The sequence below is a fragment of the Scyliorhinus torazame genome, chromosome 2 (genome assembly GCF_047496885.1).
Source record: "Scyliorhinus torazame isolate Kashiwa2021f chromosome 2, sScyTor2.1, whole genome shotgun sequence".
NCBI lineage: Eukaryota > Metazoa > Chordata > Chondrichthyes > Carcharhiniformes > Scyliorhinidae > Scyliorhinus > Scyliorhinus torazame.
In genome coordinates, this window is record NC_092708.1 from 60758767 (window position 1) to 60777127 (window position 18361).

The following is an 18361-nucleotide window of genomic DNA, read 5'->3' on the forward strand; positions in this document are numbered from 1 at the left end:
ATTGTGACTGCACCCTTCTTATTCCTGATCTCTACCCATATAGATTCACTGCCCTCTGAGGTGTCCTCCCGCAGTACAGCTGTGATATTCTCCCTAACCAGTAGCGCAACTCCGCCTCCCCTTTTACATCCCCCTCTATCCCGCCTGAAACATCTAAATCCTGGAACGTTTAGCTGCCAATCCTGCCCTTCCCTCAACCAGGTCTCTGTAATGGCAACAACATCATTGTTCCAAGTACTAATCCAAGTTCTAAGTTCATCTGCCTTACCCGAAATACTTCTTGCATTAAAACATATGCACTTCAGGCCACCAGACCCGCTGTGTTCAGCAACTTCTCCCTGTCTGCTCTGCCTCAGAGCCCCACTGTCCCTATTCCCTAGTTCTCCCTCAATGCTCTCACCTTCTGACCTATTGCTCCCGTGCCCACCCCCTGCCATACTAGTTTAAACCCTCCCGTGTAACACTAGCAAACCTCGCGGCCAGGATATTTATGCCTCTCCGGTTTAGATGCAACCCGTCCTTTTTATATCGGTCACACCTGCCCCGGAAGAGCTCCCAGTGGTCCAGATAATGGAAACCCTCCCTCCTACACCAGCTGTTTAGCCACGTGTTTAGCTGCTCTATCTTCCTATTTCTAGCCTCACTGGCACGTGGCACAGGGAGTAATCCCGAGATTACAACCCTCGAGGTCCTGTCTTTTAACTTTCTGCCTAGCTCCCTGAACTCGTGCTGCAGGATCTCATGCCCCTTCCTGCCTATGTCGTTAGTACCAATATGTACAACAACCTCTGCCTGTTTGCCCTCCCCCTTCAGGATGCCCTCTACCCGTTCAGAGACATCCTGGACCCTGGCACCAGGGAGGCAACATACCATCCTGGAGTCTCTTTCACGTCCACAGAAGCGCCTATCTGTGCCCCTGACTATAGAGTCCCCTATTACTATTGCTCTTCTGCGCTTTGACCCTCCCTTCTGAACATCAGAGCCAGCCGTGGTGCCACTGCTCTGGCTGCTGCTGTTTTCCCCTGATAGGCTATCCCCCCGACAGTATCCAAAGGGGTATATCTGTTCGAGAGGGGGACAACCACAGGGGATTCCTGCACTGACTGCCTGCTCTTTCTGGTGGTCACCCATTTCTCTGCCTGCACCTTGGGTGTGACCACATTTATATAACTGCGATCTATGACGCTTTCCGCCACCTGCATGCTCCTAAGTGCATCCAATTGCTGCTCCAACCGAACCATGCGGTCTGTGAGGAGCTCCAGTTGGGTGCACTTTCTGCAGATGAAGCCATTCGGGACGCTGGAAGCCTCCCGGACCTGCCACATCTCACAGTCAGAGCACTGCACCCCTCTAACTGACATTGCGTCAATTAATTAAAATTAAACGTTTAAAAAAAAAAATTATATATATTTAAAATGTTTTCAAAGTTACTGTTAACTATCTGTTTCCTAGCACTAGATTTCTAATATAAATGCGAAAGCTAAATATAGTACTCTCCGATCTCTGGCTTAGATACCCCTCTCCATTATAATTAAGTAATTATGTTTAATTAGTTACCAATGCTTAATTTTTTAATTTAGTGTAGATTCCCAACCAGCCACTCAGGTCATAGCTTTTCTGTGATGTCACTTCAGTTTCCCCCCACACACACAATTTGAAAAAGGTATAAAAGTAAAAATGAGTAAAAATCACTTACTTACCCTCTTACCTTCTGAGTGTCTTAGATGTTCTCAGGTTCTCTCCCTGACAGAGACTGCTTCTCCTCCTCCGAACGGCTCCCGAAACTAGGCCGTGATCTTTTAAAATCTCCGCTCTGACTTGCAGCTCCTGCGCTTTTTAAATCTCCCGCGCTGTTTTCAATGTCCCGGCTCACTCAGCTCCCACGCTGTTTTCAATGTCCCGGCTCACTCAGCTCCCGCGCTGTTTTCAATGTCCCGGCTCACTCAGCTCCCGCGCTGTTTTCAATGTACCAAGAATAATCCAACACAATAGAGGAGAGAGAAAAAAAAAAAGTCTGTAAATCATACTATTTACCGTGAACTTGGAAAGCAAGCATAATTCATTATGTTTTAAATATTCCCTCGTCTATTCTCACAAATGGAAAAATTGAATATGACCCAGTTTCCTTCCTGGTGCATGATATTCCCTTCAGTTAACATCCTCAAGCCAGAGTAACTATTTTTCTGCAGCAATCCCGGGCGACTGCTTTCACCTAAACTTTGCCCTGCAGATCTTACTCAATGGTTAGTGGTCTGCACATCTTAGGAAAAATCGTGCAAATTTAGCTAAGCAAAGCTATTTGAATAGCAACATCAAAGCCTCTTTTTTTTACTTGAATAGAGGATGTGGAGCAAAATAAATATTTTTAGATGTGAAGAATAATAATGATATTAAATTCAAGTTTTCTCATCACGCTTTTATGTTCTTCAACAAAGGTAAAGATTTGTTACTTTTTTTACCTGGGTCATTTGAAGACAATGGGCGGGATTCTCCGACCCCCCGCCGTGTTGGAGAATCGTCGGGGTGGGGGGGGGGGGGCGTGAATCCCACCCCCGCCGGCCGCCGAATTCTCCGGCACCGAAAATTCATCAGGGGCGGGAATCGCGCCGCGCCGGTCGGTGGGCCCCCCGCCCCCCCCCCCAGCGATTCTCCGCCCCGCGATGGGCCGAAGTCCCGCTGCTGTCATGCCAGTCCCGCCGGCGTGAATCAAACCACCTATCTTACCGGCGGGACTGGTGGCGCGGGCAGGCTCCGGGGTCCTGGTAGGGGCGAGGGGTGATCTGGCCCCGGGGGGTTCCCCCACGGTGGCCTGGCCCGCGATCGGGGTCCACCAATCCGCGGGCGGGCCTGTGCTGTGGGGGCACTCTTTTCCTTCCGCCTTGGCCATTGCCTCCGCGACACCCACCCCAGCGCATGCGCGGGGATGACGTCAGTAGCCGCACGGACTTCCGCTGGCCGCGCAGTACCTTTGGCCCTGGCTGGCGTGGCGTGAAAGGCCTTTCCCGCCGGCCGGCAATGCGCTAACCACTCCGGCACAGGCCTAGACCCTCAAGGTGAGGGCTTGGCCCCTAAAGGTGCGGAGAAATCAGCACATTTGGGAAGACTCAACGCCGGAGTGATTCCCGCCACTCCATCCCGCCGGGGCCCCCCGCCCCGCCGGGTAGGGGAGAATCCCAGCCGAGATTCTAATGAGATTGTGCATGTTGAAAAGAAATGCTTATCCATGCCTTTGTACTGGTCGTCTGTCTCATTAGATTTCTGGCAACAAGTTCAAACAACGGGATTGTGCCCTTATCTGTGCATGATCAAAATTGCTTTCGAAATATTTCCCCAACTTCACGCAGGTTGGTTGTGAGTATTAAGCATTGAACCTAAAGTATAATGGCTTAAGCGGTAAACTGAGGAAGTGAAAGTATTGATTAATTAATTAATGTGTGAGCATCTTACAGTCATTGAGCTGATCTAACAGTGGGTATAAGTGAGCGTATTAATAAAATAAGCGATGTTTAACTGTTCAAACTAAGATTGCAACACCGTTTGCAACGTCTAATTTCAGCACTTTTGTTGCCCAAGATTAGAATACATTTACATGTGATTTTAGGTTTGTATTGGCCGCAGAACTTTTAATACTTCATTTATGATTGTTCCATTTTTGACAGAAAACTATTCTTCACTGACTATGGGGATGTTGCCAAGATTGAAAGATGTGACATGGATGGTCAAAGCCGATCCAGGATTGTGGACAACAAAATAGAACAACCATACGCCATCACACTTGATTTGGTAACCAAATTGGTCTACTGGGCAGATGTTTATCTCGATTACATTGAAGTGGTGGATTACGAAGGAAGAAGTAGACATACAATTATTCACGGGCGCGATGTGAGTACCCATTATCTTTATGTTCTCTTTTATTCATTTTTCTGTTAATGAAGTGGCAATTTAGCATGGCCAATCCACCTGCAGATCTTTGGGTTGTGGGGGTGAGACCCACGCAGTCACAGGGAGAATGTGCAAGCTCCAGTGACCCGGGACCAGGATTGAACGCAGGTCCTTTGCGCCCTGAGGCAACAGTGCTAACCACTGCACTACCCTGCCACCCAGTCTTTTATTAAATAAAGGAAAAATAATCTTTTTGTCTGATCTGACTGCGAACACTAAAAATTGCTCTTTAGTGTTAAGGAACATTGGGTGGCATCGTGCCTTGTATATTTTGGGGCCCATCTCTTCAGTGAGTTTGGTGGCAGGGAGATTTAATCAGGCGGGAGGGTGGCTGGTGGAGACACTGCCATCTTCCTACTTCCACCCTGGTGAAGTCTGAGGCAGGAAGGCCTGTGGATGGCCTTCCTCTCCTGCTGCCAATTGAGGCCCATAAGTGGGCAATCCCACCAAAGCAGGTGTTAACCCAGCAGTGGGCGGGAAACTTCCATGTGACATGCATGATGAAGAAACAATGGTGTGTTTGCTTGAAGGCTCCTGGAGGGTTGATGGTGGGTTCAACGGACCCAACATCACAAAGTGGAAGTGGCATTGAGAGTGTATCCCTTTGCCCTTGCTGCTGATTCCACTACACCCTCTCTCCCACGTCTCCCACTCCTGCCATCACTCACTTCTAACCTACATCCTGGGCCTCAGGCGCTTATCGTTCTGGCAAGTGCCACCACCTCCACAGTGGTATAACTGTTTGAAAGAGCTGCCGGTCAATTAGAGATAGGCAGAACTTCCGTTCCTAGGATCCTGATCCCGGGACAAGGTCCGCAAACAGTCTATCAACTGCATAATTGGCACATCGTACCAGCTAGGTCTTCCCAGAAAGAGGTGACCTGGAGGTCTCGCTACCTCTCCAGTGGGTGGCCAAAACCCTTATCCTCAGCACAATACCCCGCCCATAGTTAGTTTAAATAATCTCTAATCAGATTACCTTTTTGTGGTACTTACATATGTTTCTTTGGACAACATATGGGCTGGATTTTGCCTCCAGGTTTCTGCCATTGGGCTCAAGTTATGGTCAGAAATCTTCACTAAGTGGGAAACAATGCTTTTTCCCAGACCAGCGAATGAATGGGCAGCTGGCAGGCTTCCATGAGAAAATCGGGTGGGCTCTCAAGGTTAAAAAGTCAAACTGAGACTCTCCAACTTTCAAGGAGTAGCAGCATGAAATAGCAGGTAGAAGGTGTTCCAAAATGGAGGTACCCTCTCTCTGACCTTCTCCAAGTCTAAACACAAATTTGCATTTTCAGCCAAAATACCACAGAGGTGGGGCAAGCCCCTCTATGGGGCAGCATGTGGCTGCTGTTGCTCCTAAGCAGGAAACTACAGGCTCTGAGCCTGCCTGAGGCTCCTACCTCCACCCCCAATCTGTACTGTGACCGGAAGGCTCCTCCAACCAGCTTCTGCTGCCTCTGGCAATCTGGAAGCTAACTCTACAATCCCGGTCAGCCTCCTTCATTTGACCTTAATTTGTTTCATTGACAACTTGCTGTCTGTGGGCGGGTAACCATGCTGTCCCTCCATCCGGCCTCAAAACAATGGTCCGGTGGGGGCCAAGAAAACACACCGCCACCCCCAAAATGGGGTCCCAAAATCCAGCCCCACATTATTTAGGGACTGTTTAGCACAGGGCTAAATCGCTGGCTTTGAAAGCAGACCAAGGTAGGCCAGCAGCACGGTTCAATTCCCGTACCAGCCTCCCCGAACAGGCGCCGGAATATGGCGACTCGGGGCTTTTCACAGTAACTCCTTTTGAAGCCTACTTGTGACAATAAACGATTTTCATTTTGTTTCATTTCATTTAGATTTTAACTTGGATCCACCAGACTACAGAAAATAGATTTAATTTCATCGGTAGAATCCCTGCAGAAGGAGACCATTTTGCCCATTGAGTCTTGACTGACTCTCTGAAAGAGTACCGTACCTATGCCCACTCCCCCCTTTCTATCCCATAACCCCACCTAATCTGCACATCTTTTGAATACTAAGGGACAATTTAGCATGGCCGATGCACCTAACCTGCACATCTTTGGACTGTGGAAGGAAACCGGGGCACCGGGAGGAAACCCATGCCAACACGGTGAGAACAGACAGTCACCCAAGGCTGCAATTGAACCCTGGTCCCTGGTGCTGTGAGGCAGCAGTGCTAACTACTGTGCCACCGTAAAGATTGCATGTCATTCTCCCAGCATCCATAGTGTAGCAGTATAAAATTCTCAGTAATTAGTATGGGGTACTCGAAGCAGAAGATTTTACAATCTGTCAATGAAATGTGATTTGATGTAAGATCACTTGATTTGATGACAAATTTTCTAGCTTTACTTCTCTGCCATTTCAGCATGTTTTTTGTTCATCCGTGGTCAGGCTTTTTGGGACTGTTCAAATATATTTTAACAGATTCCCATGAGAATTTGATTCTTCATTCTCTTGTCAAGCATTTGCCTTCCGTTGTCTCATGTGTGTGGAAGTCTGAAGTGAAACCCATTCAGGCGGCCTTATTCCAGTTCCCAGTGTTTGTCAATCTACAGCACAAACCTGCATTTATATTCCTCACAAACTGCTAAGTGTCAGCACTGTTCCAAATTTGGCAGAAACTCATTCTGCTTTGTTAGTTGTGCCAATGGAGTGGTTATGTTGCCTGTTTCCAAAGCAAGAGTCAAGTGAAAAGGGTGATAACCCCAATGTAAATCAAGACTGACTTCCAGGGAGAACCTGGGGCGTCATTCTCCGACCCCCCAGAGGGTCGGAGAATGGCCGTCGGCCGCCGTGAATCCCGCCCCCGCCGGTTGCCGAAGTCTCCGAAGGGAGAAAAGTCGGCGGGGCGTTGATGGCGCGCTGCCGCGGAGAATGTCACGGGTCTGCGCAAGGCAGCCGATTTTCGGCCTGCCGATATTCTCCCTTCCGGATGGGCCGAAGTCCCGTCGACGTGATGACCGTTCACGTCGACGTGAATCAAACCTCCTTTTCATCGGCGTGACCCGGTGCTCCAGGCTCACGCTGACCAGCGAGGAGGTGAGTGACGGCCTGGGGGGTTGGCTCTGGGCAGGCAATGGCGTGGCCGCAGTCTGATTGCGTGAGGAGAGGTGTGTCTCGGGTTGTGTGTGTGTGTGTGCGGCGGGGGGGGGGGGGGGGGGTGGTTAGAGTAGGCTGGGCTCCGGGGGAGTGCCGGGAGGGGGTGGAGGTTGGGGGTTGGGGGGGGGGTCCGTGCTGGGGTGGAGGTTGGGGGGGGTCCGTGCTGGGGTGGAGGTTGGGGGGGGTCCGTGCCGTGCCGGGGTGGAGGTTGGGGGTTGGGGGGGGGTCCGTACTGGGGTGGAGGTTGGGGGGGGGGGGGGTCCGTGCCGGGGTGGAGGTTGGGGGGGGGGTCCGTGCTGGGGTGGAGGTTGGGGGGGGTCCGTGCCGTGCCGGGGTGGAGGTTGGGGGGGGGGTCCGTGCTGGGGTGGAGGTTGGGGGTTGGGTGGGGGGTCCGTGCTGGGGTGGAGGTTGGGGGGGGGGTCCGTGCCGAGGAGGGGGATGGGAGGGCAAGTGAGTTGGTCCACCTGGCCAGGTGCCAGCCTCCAACAGTTGGACCCATGCGGTCCATTCCACCTGGCTGGGGGGAGGAGGGGATATGGGCAATGATGACATGTCGTCGTTCCCCTCCCCCCCACCAGGCCGTCATGTTTTCAGATCATCCAGCGATGTTGGCCGCCGTGGTGGCAGCCGCTCATGTCTATGTTGCCCTGGATGAGGAGGAGGAGGAGGAGGAGCGTGCCAGAGAGGCGGCGCAGGCTGCCGCAGAGGGGCAGGCGGCAGCCGCCCAGGCTGGAGGGACACCTGACCGACAGGACGAGGAGGGGGAGGAGGACGTCGCGGCCCCACGGCAACGGAGGCACCCGAGGGCGCCCCGTGTGTACCGGCCCCGGCAGTCATACCAGGACCTCACGGACCGGGAATGCAGGAGGAGACTCCGGATGAGCCGGGAAACCGTGGCACTCATCTGCCACATGCTGGCACACCTGTCACCGCGTGGCACTGGCGGGGGACACCCTCTCCCCGTGTCCGTCAAGGTTACGGTGGCCCTGAGCTTTTATGCAACGGGGTCATTCCAGGCACCGAGTGGGGACCTGTCCGGCATATCGCAGACATCGGTGCACCGGTGCATCCGGGCAGTGACAGATGCCCTATATGCCATGGCGCACCGCTACATCCGCTTCCCCATGGACCGGGCCAGCCAAGATGCCCGGGCCGTGGGCTTCTCTGCCGTTGCCGGGTTCCCCATGGTCTAGGGCGCGATCGATGGGATGCACGTTGCCGTGCGGCCACCTGCAGATAACAGGGCCGTGTTCACTAATAGGAAGGGGACCTATTCGATGAACGTACAGGTGGTCTGCGACCACCGCATGATGATCCTGCACGTCTGCGCCCGTCACCCAGGCAGTGTACACGACTCATTCGTGTTGTCGCGGTCATCCATCCCCGGCATGTACGAGGGACGCCATCCCCGGCTGAGGGGCTGGTTGCTGGGCGACAGGGGCTACCCATTGCGATCGTGGCTGATGACGCCTATACGGAGGCCACGCGTTTCAGGTGCCTGGACCTCTCTGGGGGCGCCCTCCAGTATCGGTCAGATAGGGTCGGCCACATCATTGTGGTGTGCTGCGTCCTGCACAACATAGCCCAGCAGAGGGGCGATGTGCCGCAGGCAGAGGAGGGCGGAGTGGAGTAGCAGCAGGAAGAGGCCCAGTGCTCCCCAGATGAGGGGGATGGGGGCAATGGTCAGGGCAGACGGGATAGACACAGGCGGGTGGCTGTCCACCGTTACCGGCTGGCCCAGCGGGCACGGGAAAGACTGATAGACGCCCGCTTCACTGACTAGATGGGCGTGGGAATCGGGTAGTATGGCCACAGACCGCACACCATGGCAACAGCCGACCACCCACACCCCCCACCCATCCACCCACCCAGCACCCTCACCCCCCTCCCCAACCCCACCCACCCCACCCGCATGCACACCACCCCCCCACCCCCATTGCCGATCCACCTGCGGCACAATGGGCCGGGCTCACACAATTGCGGGTGGACGCGTGTCTATCGCAGGCCATGGAGGATGATGACAACCCCCCCAGCGATGAGCTCCTGGCTCTACATCGTTGGACTATGTCTGACCCATGGCCACAGTACCACCATCCACCCGGACCATCCCTGCATGCGGCTGTGACACTGCACCGCACGGTCCCGCCCTCTGCCCGGGGGATGTTGATGACAGCCCAGGGGGAAGGGGGCAGACTCACCTGGGGCTGAGGTAAGACCACCCCTCACACACACACTTGCGCTCAACGTACATGACACCCTTGCACACTTTGGACAGAGCACAAAGGCAGCTTCGGTAGGTGTAACATTGACTTTAATAACCAAAGGAGTTCATGCACGTGCCCTAGCCCCTAAAACTCATCTGTGCCCTGCACCCGTGCCAACTTACTCAGTGTCTAATTGTTTGGCCTTATGTGCCCTTTGACTACGTCTACGTGGTTCCCCAGACGGTACAGCAGAACTGGAGGTGGACTCCTGTGATTCCTGCCCTCTGACACTGGATCCCTTTGGCGGCCGTTTCCTGGGGCGCCTTGCCTAGATGGGCCAGGCTGCGGCCCGGGCGACTGGGATGGCGAGCTGCCAGCCTGTCCTGCCCGTTGCCCACCCGTTGCACCTGGGACGGAAGGGGGGGAGTCCGAGGTGTCGCGGTGTACCGGGACCTCCCCTACAGAGGGAGCCGAGACGGACCACACCACCTCCTCCTCCCTCGGGGTGCCCGATGGCCCCCAGGCCTCTACATGGGTGGGGGATGCGAACGGACTGGCCATCCGACGACCCCCGACATCTGGCGCTGCCAGTCCTGGAGGCCCGTGCTGGTATCGACAGGGGTCTGCAGGTTTGCAGCCATGGAGCCCAGGGGGTTGGCAAACCCTGTCTGTGACAGTGCGACGCCGGCTCGCACATGGCCACTGGCGCCGATGCCCTCAGCGATGGCCTGCAGAGACTGGGCCATGGCCTGCAGAGACTGGGCTATGGCGTTGAGCGCCTCTGCCATCTGGCGCTGGCACTTGCTCATGGCCTCCTGTGAGAAGGCAGCCATTTCCTGGGCCACAGACGCCGCCTGCACGGAAGGCCCCAGGCCTCGCAAACCGTTCCCCATGTCTGACACCGTCGCACCCATTGCCTCCACTGCGGACGCCACCCGTGCGGTGTCAGCCTGGGTGGCATGCATGACCGGCACCACTCCCAGCTCCTGGACGCGGGTGGACTCCTCCACCTGCGACCGCAGCCGCCGCAAGCCGCCCGTCACCCTCTTCGCTCGTCTCCGCGTCGGTGGTTGCATCGGATCTATGTGTGGGTGTGGTAACTGCAGGAACCCGGGATCCATCTGGGCGGCAGGTGTTCGCTTGGGCTGGGCTGCCCTCCGACCGCCCGGTCCCTCTGCTGCTCCTACCTCCACCTGCTGTACTGGGACGGCTGTGTTGTGCGCACCAGTGAGTGTACCAGACGCCTCATCACTAAAGTGCCCAACCGTGGTGAGTGTTTCTGCGATGGTGGAGGGTGTTGGTGACAGCAGGGGCATTGTGTCGTGCTCTTCGTCCCACTCTGAGTCCATGGCACTTTGGGGTGGGGGTTCGTCTCCACCCATCCACTCTGAGTCACTGTCCGGTATTTCGTCTTCCTGGGTAGTGCTGTCCCGGGTAGGGGTGTCCTGGGTAGTGCTGTCCCGGGTAGGGGTGTCCTGGGTAGTGGTGTCCTGGGTAGTGGTGTCCTGGGTAGTGGTGTCCTGGGTAGTGGTGTCCTGGCTCGGATGTGACGGGGGCCTGTGGCTGCCCCCCTCGTCGCTGGGTGGTCGCTCCCGCACGTGACGGGGGTGTTGTCTCCCTGTTGCTCCAGGTCTCTCCGTCTCCCGTGGTGTGCGAGGGGCATCCTGCGGGCGTCGCATGCTGGAGGGTCCGGGTCTCTCCGTCTCCCGTGGTCTCCGAGGGGCATCCTGCGGGCGTCGCATGCTGGAGGGTGCGGGTCTCTCCGTCTCCTGTGGTCTCCGAGGGGCATCCTGCGGGCGTCGCATGCTGGAGGGTGTGGGTCTCTCCGTCTCCTGTGGTCTCCGAGGGGCATCCTGCGGGCGGTCTGCATCTGCGGGGATGGGTGCCTGGACGTTTGGTCCTGCGATACACAATGAAGCATGCATGGTTAGACATCAGGCAGTGATCAGGTGATACGGGGGAGGGGGATATAGGGGAGGGGGGATATGGGGACGGGCTGTCGGTGGCTCACTCGCTAGTACGCCCCTGACCTCTGCATCAGCAACCTCCCGGTCCTCAGGTCTGCCAGCCAGTTCCAGGGCCCTTTCCTCGTGTACGGTCAGTGGCCTCTCATCAGCGGGCCCTCCTCCAGTCCTCACATGCTCCCTATTGTTGTGTGCGCGCTTCTCCTGTGGGGGGGGGGTGCAGGGGTAAAAGGCAACAGTGTTAGGCAGGTATATGAATGCACGCCATCGGTTGCGCGTGCATTGCAGAGGTTAAGGTTAGGGCTGGATTCACTTGGGGATATGGGGGATATGGGGGAGGGGGGGATATGGGGGAGGGGGGATATGGGGAGGGGGGATATGGGGGAGGGGGGATATGGGGGAGGGGGATATGGGGGAGGGGGGATATGGGGGAGGGGGGATATGGGGGAGGGGGGATATGGGGGAGGGGGATATGGGGAGGGGGATATGGGGGATATGGGGGAGGGGGGATATGGGGGAGGGGGGATATGGGGGATATGGGGGAGGGGGGGATATGGGGGAGGGGGGGATATGGGGGAGTGGGGGATATGGGGATATGGGGGAGGGGGGATATGGGGGAAGGGGGATATGGGGGAGGGGGGATATGGGGGATATGGGGGAGGGGGGATATGGGGGAAATGGGGGAGGGGGGATATGGGGAGGGGGGATATGGGGAGGGGGGATATGGGGGAGGGGGGATATGGGGAGGAGGTATATGGGGGATATGGGGGAGGGGGGATATGGGGAGGGGGGATATGGGGGATATGGGGCAGGCTCACCCTGCCTGCTCTGACGAGGCCGTTCACCTTCTTGTGGCACTGGGTGCCTGTCCGTGGTGTCAGGGCCACAGCGGTGACGGCCTCTGCCACTTCCCTCCACAGACGCCGGCTCTGGCGTGGGGCAACTCTGCGGCCGTGCCCGGGATACAGGGCGTCCCTCCTCTGCTCCACCGCGTCCAGGAGCGCCTCCACATCGCGTGACTCGAACCTCGGGGCTGAGCGACGGCCAGCCATCCAGTCGGGTGTTGCGGTCGGGTGTTCCGGTTGGGTGGGGGGGAGCAGCGTGGCCTTATGAGCCGTCACGCCGTGCAGCGCGTATGACGCTGCACGGCGTGAACCACTGCGCAAGCGCGGATCCTGTTACGTCGCTGCTAGCCCATTTCGGGCCGGAGACTATCGACCCATTTTTCCGACGTGACGCAAGTCGGATTTGCGCCGTTTTTTGCGCCGATCGGCGGACTTTCCGCCGATAACGGAGAATTTCGCCCCTGGTCTCCTTGGATGTTGAGCCATGTGCCAGGTTTATATCAGGACAGCAACCTGCCAGTGTTTTGGGAAATAGCAGACACAGATAACCCAAATACACCTGCGTCAAAACCGTTTAAATACACAATTTTAAACTGCAGATCTGTCTAGAGTTGGGGTGGCCGGGGCAGTGTGGAAGCAAAACATTAGATTGGGGCTTTTTAGGGGCAAAGTCACTCATGGTAGTGCAAATCTGGAATTCCTACCCCTTGCACTCAAGACAGCTTAGGTTAAGTCAAACAAAACATTTAAAATTGTGATTGGCAGATTTTGGTTCGGTAAGGGTTACATAGAACATTGAGAACATTCGGCCCATCGAGTCTGCACCGTCCCACTTAAGCCTTCACTTCCAACCTATCCCTGTAACCCAATAACCCCTCCTAACCTTTTTTGGTCACTAAGGGCAATTTATCATGTCCAATCCACCTAACCTGCACGTCTTTGGACTGTGGGAGGAAGCCGGAGCACCCGGAAGAAACCCACGCAGACACGGGGAGAACGTGCAGACTCCGCACAGACAGTGACCCAGCAGGGAATTGAGCCTGGGACCCTGGTGCTGTGAAGCCACAGTGCTAATCACTTGTGCTACCATGCTGCCCTTATGAAAGAACATAGGAATTAAGTGCAGAAATAGGCACTTCTTAAAGGGATGATAGTGAATGGGCAATGGCAAACATTCTAAAAGCGCATGGAGGAACTGCTTCTATTGTTTATTCCTGTCTGTCACAAAAGTAAAACAGGAAAGGTGGTCAATCCATGTATGACAAGGGAAATTAGTGTTAAATCCAAGGAAGTAGCATATACATTGGACAAGAAAAACAACAGGTCTGAGGATTGGGAGCTGTTTAGAAGTCAGCAAAGAAAGACCAGGGATTGTTGAAGAAGGGAAAAATAGAGTCTGAAAATAAGCTTGCAGGGAACATAAAAACTGATTGTAAACGTTTCTATAGGTACGTGAAGAGAAAAAGATTGGTTAAGTCAAATGAAGGTCCCTTACAGTCAGAAACAGGGGAATGTATTATAGGGGCAAAGAAATGGCTCAGCAGCTAAATACACACTTTGGTTCTGTCTTCACAAATGAGGACACAAATAAGATACCAGAAACTTTGGGGAATGTAGAGTTTAGTGAGAAGGAAGAACTGAAGGTGCTCAATATCAGTAGAGAAATGGTGTTAGGGAAATTGATGGGATTGAAGGCTGATAAATCCCCAGAGTTTTATAATCTATATCCCAGGGTACTGAAGGAGGTGGCTCTAGAAATTGTGGATGCATTGGTGACCACCTTCAAGGATTCTATAGACTGCGGAATAGTTCCTGAAGATTGGGGGGTGGCTACTGTAACTCCACTATTTAAAAAGGAAGGTCGAGAGAAAGCAGGGAATCATGGACCATTAAGCCTGATTTCAGTAGTGGGGAAAATTCTAGAATCCATTACCAAAGATTTTATAGCAGTGCACGAAGAAACCAGTGGCAGGATCAGACAGATCGGCAGGGAAAATCATACTTGACAAATCTACTGGGATTCTTCGAGGATATAACTAGCCGAATTGATGAAGGGGAGCCAGTGATGTGGTGTATTTGGACTTTCAGAAGGAGTTCATGACAATTTCCCGCAGAAAAGATTAGTGTGTAAAATTAAAGCTCATGGGATTGTAAGTGTTGTGTTGAGATGGATAGAAAACTGGTTGGCAGACCAGAAACAAAGAGTCGGAATAAACGGGACTTTTTCAAAACCACAGGGATCGCTGCTAGGACCCCAACTTTTCATAATATATCTTGATGATATATATCATAATATATATATGAGGGAACAAAATGTCATGTCTCCAAATTTGCAAATGACACCAAGTTGGGTGGGAGGGTAAGCTGTGAGGAGGATGCAGAGATCCTTCAGTGTGATTTGGACAAGTTGAGTGAGTGAGCAAATGAATGGCAGATCCAGTATAATTTGGATAATAGAGAGGTCATCCACTTTGGTAGCTAAAACAAGAAGGCAGAATATTATCTGAATGGCCATAAATTAGGAGAGAGGAATGTGCAACGAGACCTTGGTGTCCTCGTACACTGGTCACTGAAGGTAAGCATGCAGGCACCGCAGGCGGTAAAGACGGCAAATGGTATGCTGGCCTTCATTGCGAGAGGGTTCGAGTACATGAGCAGGGATGTCTTGCTGCAATTTTACAGGGCCTTGGTGAGGCCATACCTAGGATTTTGTGTGCAGTTTTGGTCTCCTTATCTGATGTTCTAGCTATAGAGGGAATGTGGTAAAGGTTTACCAGACTGATTCCTGGGACAGCAGGACTGACATATGAGGAGAGATTGAATCAGTTAGGATTGTATTTGCTGGAGTTCAGAATGGGGGGATCTCAGAGAAACCTATAATATTCTAACAGGACTGGACAGGGTAGATGCAGGAACGATGTTCCCGACGCTGGGTGTGCCCAGAACCAGGGGACACAGTCTGAGCAGACCATTTAGAACAGAGGTGAGGAGAAATGTCTTCACCCAGAGAATGGTCAGTCTGTGGAATTTGTTACCACAGGAAGTAGTTGAGTCCAAAACATTGTATGGTTTCAAGAAGCCGTTAGATATAGCAGTAATGGCAAAGGGGATCATAGAATATGGAGGAAAAGCGATTATGCTATTCAGTTGGATGATCAGCCATGATCATAATGAATGGCAGAGCAGGCTTGAAGGGTTGGATGGTCTCCTCCTGCTCCTTTTTTTCCTATGTTTCTATATTTTCTGTTTCTAGCGGCATGGATACAATACTAGTGAAAGGATAGAAAGCAGGGTGTTCTCAATGGTTGTTTTTCGAAGTAAGTTTGCAGTTGTGTTTGTCGTGATCCATGCTGTCACGTTTGGACATTGGTGACTTGGGCACAATTGTGAAATTTGCACATGACACAAAACTTGCAAGAAACAAAGAGAAAGATAGAAACAGACTTCAAGATGAGGACCTAGACCAGCTTCTAGTGAGGGCAGACAAATGGCAGATGAAATTCAGTGCAGAAACATGAAGAGAGACAATACAAGCTAAATGGTGTCATTTTAAAGGGGTGAAAGAGAAACCCAAGGATATTTGCACACAAAATCTTAGAAGGTGGTAGAATTGAAAACCGCTGGGAGTGTAGATCATGCTATCACAAGGGCGGGTCGAGACCAGAAGAAGCCGGCCACTGGGAATCCCGAGATCAGGGTCCCGTTTTTAAAGGGCACCCCGAACTCCAAGACAAAAAAAGGAACCACCCCCCTTCTCCCACTCAAGCGCAAGGGGATCCCCCACACAATGGAGCTCCGCAGAGGCCAATCCCTGGCACTGCCCCAGCACTGTGACAGTGCCACCTTGGTAGTGCCTGGGCATGTCCCTCTCCCCCGGAGGGCTATACCTAGCTGTGCACCCGTGGCGAGTTCCATTTGACTGCTTCACATTTAAAAAGCAGTTGAGGGGCGAATTCAAAAAGTGGAGGGACAAAATGGTGGGAAGGCTCGTTAATCATATTAAGATGTATTCAACTGTATGGAGATGACTGGGCAGGAACCTCGTTACGTCACTGGCGAGGGACGGGGAAAAACAAAAACAAGGGGCGTCATTCTCCGACCCCCCTGCCGTGAATCCCGCCCCCGCCCCCGCCGAAGTCTCCAGTACCGGAGATTGGGCGGGGGCGGGAATCGGGCCGCGCCGGTTGGAGGGACCCCCCGCTCAATTCTCCGGCCCGGATGGGCCGAAGTCCCACCCAGAAATTGCCTGTCCCGCCAGCGTAAATCAAAGCTGGTATTTACCGGCGGGACCAGGCGGCGTGGGCGGGCTCCGGGGTCCTGGGGGGGGCGCGGGGCGATCTGACCCCTGGGGGTGCCCCCATGGTGGCCTGGCCCGCGACCGGGGCCCACCGATCCGCGGGCGGGCCTGTGCGTGGGGGCACTCTTTCCCTTCCGCCTCCGCCACGGCCTCCACCATGGCGGAGGCGGAAGAGACTCTCCACACTGCGCATGCGCCGGGAAACTGTCGGCGGCCGCCGACGCTCCCGCGCATGCGCCGCATTTCCGCGCCAGCTGGCGGGGCAACAAACGCCATTTCCGCCAGCTGGCGGGGCAACAAACGCCATTTCCGCCAGCTGGCGGGGCGGAAATCACTCCGGCATTGGCCTAGCCCCTCAATGTTGGGGCTCGGCCCCCAAAGATGCGGAGCATTCTGCACCTTTGGGCCGGCGCGATGCCCGTCTGATTGGCGCCGTTTTTGGCGCCAGTCGGCGGACATTGCGCCGTTGGGGGAGAATTTCGCCCAAGATCTCACTGGCGAGATTCCCATTTTCCGATTCCTGCAAGATTTTGTTCCCGTATCACTGTTTGCGTTTACGCTGAAAACGGGTGCAAAATTGCCCCCACAGGAGTGGATTTTCCACCCCAATTTTTTGGCGGCTGGTAATGGTGGCTCTGGCAATGAACGGAAGAGGAGTCACATTGAAACATAGAAAATAGGAGCAGGAGGAGGCCCTTCAATCCTGCTCAGCCATTCATTGTGTCTCAAGTTGTCCAAATAGCACTGAAGCACCTCTGCGTCCTCCTCACAGGTCATCCTCGCACCCAGCTTTGTGCCATCTGCAAATGTGGAGAGATTACTTTTAGTTCCATCACCTAAATCTTTAATATACAGTCCTAGCACTGATCTGTGCGATAGCCCACTAGTCACTCGCTGCCATTTGGAAATAGACCCATTTATTCCTCCTTTTCTTTCCTTTTTTCCTGTCTGCCAACCAGTTTTCTGACCATCTCAATACACTACTCCTATCTCATACACTTTAATTTTACACGCCAAACTCTTACTTGGGACTTTGTTGAAAGCTTTCTGCAAGTTCAAATAAACCACATCCACTGGCTCCCCTTTGTAATTCCGCTAGTTACATCCTCAGGAAATTCCAGGAAATTCCCCCCCCCCCGCTGATCACTGTCTTTTCATAGATTTCATAGAATTTACAGTGCAGAAGGAGGCCATTCGACCCATCGAGTCTGCACCGGCTCTTGGAAAGAGCACCCTACCCAAGGTCCACACCTCTACCCTATCCCCATAACCCAGTAACCCCACCCAACACTAAGGGCAATTTTGGACACTAAGGGCAATTTATCATGGCCAATCCACCTAACCTGCACAACTTTGGACTGTGGGAGGAAACCCGAGCACCCGGAGGAAACCCACGCACACACGGGGGGGATGTGCAGACTCCGCATAGACAGTGACCCAAGCCGGAATCGAACCTGGGACCTTGGAGCTGTGAAGCAATTGTGCTATCCACAATGCTACCGTGCTGCCATCAGGTCATCGTGCTCCCTTCTAATAAGGTCATCAAATTTCCTGTGGAACTGGAACTAAATCCTCTGAACATCACTTTCTGCATAAATTTCCCCCTTTTTTTGTCGTTCCTTTCTCCTCAGTATACCGCACAATCTTTTGCCACTTGTAGGCTGGGCGGGGGGCTCTACTCAACCATCCATAGAAGTGTGACAGAACTGCCTTGTCTCTTGTCACCTGAATTCAATGTCCCACTTCTACACAGTTTCAATGAAGCTGAATGTACATTGGGATGTGGTGTAGCTTTGGCATAGGTGTGCTACCTAACTTGCTAAAACATGTAGACATCCTAAGGCCAGGGAACTGGACATTTAAAAAAATAATCAGATAGTTCCCAGCACAGGGAGACATTTGTCAGAAGAGGACCCAGCAAGGTGGCCTGCGTCTCCCTGCATTTTTGAGGTTTTGAAAACTTTGGCAGGGTAAATGGTGGAGTTGGAC

General features: G+C 53.6%; 1 protein-coding gene across 1 annotated transcript in view; it reads left to right on the plus strand.

Annotated features, from left to right (window-relative positions):
• LOC140406643 (low-density lipoprotein receptor-related protein 1B-like) overlaps positions 1 to 18361 on the plus strand; it is a 1956985-nt gene that overhangs the window by 1349402 nt on the left and 589222 nt on the right. The window contains exon 8 of the mRNA XM_072494650.1: positions 3660 to 3882. Within this exon, the coding sequence (XP_072350751.1) occupies positions 3660 to 3882 (223 nt within the window). The remainder of the gene's footprint in view (positions 1 to 3659; positions 3883 to 18361) is intronic.